This window comes from Choristoneura fumiferana, chromosome 22 (assembly GCF_025370935.1).
Source record: "Choristoneura fumiferana chromosome 22, NRCan_CFum_1, whole genome shotgun sequence".
Taxonomy (NCBI): Eukaryota; Metazoa; Arthropoda; class Insecta; order Lepidoptera; family Tortricidae; genus Choristoneura; species Choristoneura fumiferana.
The window spans coordinates 4,336,331-4,342,330 of record NC_133493.1 but is presented as its reverse complement, the minus strand read 5'-3'; the positions used below and the strand labels follow the sequence as shown (position 1 = coordinate 4,342,330).

Here is a 6,000-nt window from a genome sequence, read left to right as displayed (position 1 = left end):
ATCACTGAATCGTAAAATCGTTTTGCAAACCCCAAATGGTTTTAGAAGACCTATCCAACGATACCCCACACTATAGGGTTGAATGATACGACGTCGTATGATAAAATGTGTATATTAATATTTACAATAAATAAAAAAAAAATGAGAAAAAAAATCACCCCCACTTTACGTCTATGGGAAATACCCTAAGTTTTTTTTTTATTTTTATTGCTACCATTTTGTCGACATAGTTTACATATATATCCGTGCAAAATAACAGCTTTCTAGCGTTGATTGATAGTCCCTAAGAAAAGCCGCGGACGGACAGACAGACAGACATAACGAAACTATAAGGGTTCCGTTTTTGCCATTTTGGCTACGGAATCCTAAAAAGCCACAGACAACAACTCATGCTACATTGAATAAATGGACACACTCTTTTAAACAAATGTAAAAAAAATATGCTTAGTTCATAATAAACATCTATTTATTTTCCGTAAAATGACAAAAGGTTCCAAAGTCGTGCTTCTCCAAACATTTTATTGAGACACCTGAACGAAGGATCCCGTCGCGTGAAATGACAAAATCACTCACAATCATAACTTAAAGTGCTTAATCAAATCAACAAACCGTTGTGTTCTAAATAAATAATCTTCACTTGCCACACTCAGCCCTGCCATCACACTTTACTGCAGTTGACAGACAATAATGGACCAATAAAGGTACAACTAGGGTTACCCGATTAAAGGTTATCTTTTTGTTTTTCTTTTGTTTGGGATTTTATTTTTTATATTATAGTCCTAATATTCTGTACGTAATATTGATTCAAGTAGGCTATATTTTGAATAATATTTTATTTGAATTATTTATTGTCTAAGTCCAGAGGCTCACTATTGTCTAACGTTTCTGATGCTCGCCATCGCAATCAAATGACAGTTTTTGTATGCGAAATCTGTCGTTTGATTGCGATCGTGAGAGTCTGAACGTTAGGCAATACGGCCTCAGGAGAATTTGGATCATCGCTCATCCACCATTACCTTCCATATTTCGTTTTCTAAAAACGTGAAACGGCAAAACCAGCTAAATACTGATAAAATTGTCCCCCGCCGGACAGAGCTATATTTAAAAAAATCAAAGCTGTCAGTGGTTGCCAAATTTAATGTCTAGCCTCTGTGGCTATATCAGATCGTCAATCACGTTGTTAATATTTTATAAAATGGAAAATATCATATGAGCTGCTCACGTGTTTATAAAAAAAAAACAGAACGTTGCATTTTTCCCCTTTTCCCGATAGCCCTAAATTCTAGATATGTCAGGAAAACAGCTTTCGTGGGACGTCTGGCAACCCTGAAAATGTACACACGCACACATGTACATACCTACAATGCATGCGCTCACTAATTTTGCCGCAGCGGGGTGCATTTGTTTTGTCGTATTGTCTAAGTTGTCACTGTGCTTGCGACTTAGAATTCTACTGATATTATAAATATGTGGAACTTGGTGAGTGCGTGTGCGTGTGTGTAGTGTTGTTACACGTTGATTTATACTACCTAAAAGGAAATAAGGACCACATGACTTTTATTTGTAAAACGAAAATACTATAACCATAATTCTTTATTTATAACATTCCTTGTCTAAAGATGTTTTTATTAATATAACATAAAAATACTTTTCATTGAATTAAATGTATTCAGACAAAAACCGCAAATTTATTTTTGATTTCATTTTACCGATTAAACTCATGTAGTCATTTGACTAGATAATATAACTTTGGGAATCGACTCCTAGCGCCATCTAGTGAGCACATATAGAAAATCAGAAGTTTCTCAACTCGGATGCATGTATAAACCTTCCGACGCTCTTCAATTCGGAATTCGGGTTCCGTGTGCAAGACAGCTAAATCAGCGTAACACAATATATTCATGCAAACCCACACCACATATATGTCCTACAGATTGTACAACTACCTTTCCTTGTCCCAGGAGACGAGAACCGCTCCCCTTTGCGCTGGTCGCCGCCATCCTCTGCTGCGCTGGTGGCGGCCGCGCTGGCACCACCAGCACTGCGGCCCTGGCTGCCGGACCCGCCTTCCAAGAAGACCAACCACCTGGGTAAGACAGGTCGGCATGGATTCCAAAGACCATGTGATGACCACGAACCTGAAGACGCGGTTTTGGCAAGATTACCACTAGTTTCAGTGACGACGCCAATCCTTGCTAACACTAGCACTAGATAGCGACAGTTGCACGCGCGCATAAATGAACCCGCCAGCACTAACAACAGGGTAGATAACCTGGGGCGTGCAATGTGCAGTAAGCAGTGCTAAATAGTGTTCAATGGTGTATCCGTCGAACGTCAATTTTTGTTACTAGTTTCGATCACCTTAATACTAGTTCAAAATTACCCAAAAAAGTCGTTGGTCGCGCGACGGGTTAACTGGGATTAAATGTATGGGTAAAAAACTTTTCCCATAGTATCACATCGCAAAATATTTAACTCAAATTATCATTTAGCAAAAAATCATTTGTTAAAACAACTTATCGCAATTTTACAGTTAGTAAATTTTTTTTTGGCAAATTATTGTTTCAAAAATAATAACTTAGTCATGTTTCATATTACCAAGTATTATTTAGTCAAATGTATCGTTTGGCATAAAGCACTCTTCCCAAAATATTGCATGGCATAATAACCTACTTTTCTGGTAGCAGTTGGTTTCTGTGGTTGGTTCGTGTGCGAAGTGTCATTTTGAACAAATATTTTTTTGGAATATAATATTAGCTAAAAGAAAACGTTTGCCTAATAAACGTTTGTCATAATAAAACTTGACAATATAAACTTATGCCAAATGATAATTTGACGAAATGAATAAAATGCGAAATGTTAATATGCTAAAGATTCGTTTGGGAAATGAAAATACTACGATAAGTTTTTTGGGAAGTGAAATTTGGCGAAAAGTATTTTGCCGAAACGGCAGTGCACCGGTTTACTGTGTTTGAAGTTCCTAATCAGCACTGGACTCACGTGGGAACTACGGCCCAAGCTTTTCCATTCTGAAAGGAGGCAACGCTGGGATAATGAGGGCTAAAAGACAGGTAAAATATCGCTAGTTGACGTTACGGTCTTGTTTGCGATTGGCTCATTTAGTTTTTAGCCAATTGCAAGCAAGACCGTAACGTCAAAAAAAACCTCACGATACTAACGCCATCTAGCGAACTTTCGCGTGTCTTTTAGCCCTCGTTATATAATCAATAACGTCTCGTAAAAATCTAGGCAAAAAAGTTGAAATCGACTGGATATAATGCCAGGCAAGCGCAGCGTAGGACGTCCACCAACGAGATGGACGGATGACTTGGTTAAAGCCGCGGGTTCACGATGCATGCAAGCCGCTGCCAACCGAAGCAACTGCAGGTCTATGGGGGAGGTCTATGTCCGACAGAAGACGTCCTACGGCTGAGATGATGATGATGATGATAATGCCACGCTGATCAGATGCATTATTGTTAAATACCCTTTGGAATCACAATCACTTTCACCACTTCTTTCTATCACACTATGTAGGACGATGGCAGAAAGAGATGATGAATGCTATCGAGAGACAATCATCATCATCATCATCATCATCATCATCATGTCAGCCGAAAGACTTACACTGCTGGACATAGGCCTTCACCAAGGCTCTCCACTCAGACCGATCTCAGAGGCGAGCTGTCGGTAGGCCTCCAACAAGATGGAGCGACGAGGTCGTAACCAGGTGGTTAAGATCGCGGGATGGTGGATGCGAGAGACAATACGGCCACTACGGCTTGTAATACGAGCCAATACATAATTAAGATAATTTATCGAATCAGGCGTTACTTTAAGGAAGTCCATATCAATGAACTAAAAGAATTTCCTTGCTCACCCGCGACCTTACGATATTATAGCTAAGCTTATGCAAAATATGCGTGTTCATGCAGTTTCTCCACCTCCACATTGTAAGAACACACACAAATCACACAAACCCATCTATCACCACCACCACACCACACTGACGCGTTTCGAACTCAACCAGAGCTCATCTTCAGAGTAAACACAACCGTACACCATGCTTCCAGTTGTTGACTCAACGGGGGTTAGACGGGTGAGCAAGGAAATTCTTTTAGTTCACATAATCAAAACATTGATCGTGCTCGTCAAACAACAGTTCAGCGACTTTTAAAAATAATAGAGACTTAAGATTTTCTCTTTTTCATACAAATTAAATACTGTTATCAATGTACGCCATCTAGAACCCAACTGACGTCGTCGCCTGTCACGCTTGAAATTATCAAACATTGATAAAGATATTGCTTTACATTGCTTCTTCGAATTAACTTTAAAGTATAATAAATTAAAAAAAATATATATATTTTTAAAAGTCGCTGAACTAATGTGGTTCATTTTGACGAGTACGTTTGAGTGAGTATGTTTTAATTATTTACCGTGTTTTGTTAGTTACCGTTTCTTTAATTATTTATCGTGTTACAAGCCACACCCTGTATAGTTTTTGATTTATTGTTTTGGTCCTAGGTCTGGTGTGTGTGGTGTGTGGAGACACCAGTTCGGGCAAGCACTACGGCATCCTAGCATGCAACGGCTGCAGTGGGTTCTTCAAACGATCGGTCAGGAGGAAACTCATATATAGGTCAGTTCCCTTGCATTTAAAAGAGAGAAAAATATTTGTATGCTCACCTTTTACGTAGCTTTTTAACACTCATTTTTAAGCAACAATAAGGCAACAATTAACACAAAACCACACTGCATGTTTTGTGTTATAATTATAATATGTAATTTATTAGCTAATTAGTAAAAATCCACACTGTTGAATTAGGATACATAAACCCGTAATGACAGTTGTGTGTATGTAATAAATAAATAAATAAATAAAATTCAAAACGTTTCTTCTGCAAGTAGGCCGCACGCAAAGGGCTCTTTTTACACGTCACTTTTTTTTTTAACTACCAGCGCTTTCGGAAAGACCATTGCCGAGAAGAATGCGCCGCAACAAACTTGGCAGAAAGCTTTTTTTTTAAATAAACTAAATTTAAAAACTACAATCAAAATACATATAAATTACAGTTTCGACGACCAGATGGCCTAGTGGTTAGAGAACCTGACTACGAAGCTTGAGGTCCCGGTTCGATTCCCGTGTCGGGCAGATATTTGTATGAAAAATACGAATGTTTGTTCTCGGGTCTTGGGTGTTTAATATGTATTTAAGTATGTATCTATATCTATATAATTATATTTATCCGTTGCTTAGTACCCATAACACAAGCTTTGCTAAGCTTACTTTGGGACTAGGTCAATTGGTGTGAATTGTCCCGTGATATTTATTTTATTATTATTATTTATTTATTTTACAGTAAAAAATAACAGGGATGAGAAATGGGGTCTTGGGGTCATTAAGCTATAAAAAAAAATTAGACATTTAAAAAAAAGTGCCCTGCGGCCTATTTACAGAAACGATTTGAATTTGAATCTTAACTATATCTACGTTCAAAGGAAGTGTAGAATGCTTCAACACCGTCATAAATTAAAAAGGAAAAAAAATTTTTTTGGAGATGTATCTGTTTTCCCAATCACAAAAACGGAAACTGGCTCAGCACAAAGTTACTTCGTAACGCTATTCTGCCGGAACCCTTTATCTGATAATAGAACCGACCTCAAAAATATGTAGGTACCTACCTTAACTATTTCTTGAAAAAAAAACTCATTTTGTATTCGGGCCAATTTCGGCACGGAGTTCCTTCCTCAGCCGGAGGGATTTCTCAATACGAGTAGTTTAAAAGAATCAATATCGTTCTCGTAACTTTTAGCTTATCACATGTGACCCAGTGCGGATTGGGAACTTCACACGCACCATTGAATTGCTTCGCAGGTTAGTGCAGGTTTCCTCACGAAGTTTTCCTTCACCGCAAAGCTCGTGGTAAATTTCCAATGTAATTCCGCACATGAATTTGAGAAAACTCAGAGGTGCGAGCCGGGGTTTGAACCCACGAC

At 38.3% G+C, this 6,000-nt stretch overlaps 1 protein-coding gene across 1 annotated transcript in view; it reads left to right on the top strand.

Moving 5' to 3' along the window:
* The first annotated feature begins 1,467 nt into the window (after positions 1-1,467).
* Positions 1,468-6,000, top strand: part of LOC141440178 (photoreceptor-specific nuclear receptor-like) — a 51,676-nt gene continuing 47,143 nt past the window's right edge. The window contains exons 1-3 of the mRNA XM_074104639.1: positions 1,468-1,479; positions 1,934-2,090; positions 4,528-4,642. Coding sequence (XP_073960740.1) covers positions 1,468-1,479; positions 1,934-2,090; positions 4,528-4,642 — 284 coding nt within the window. The remainder of the gene's footprint in view (positions 1,480-1,933; positions 2,091-4,527; positions 4,643-6,000) is intronic.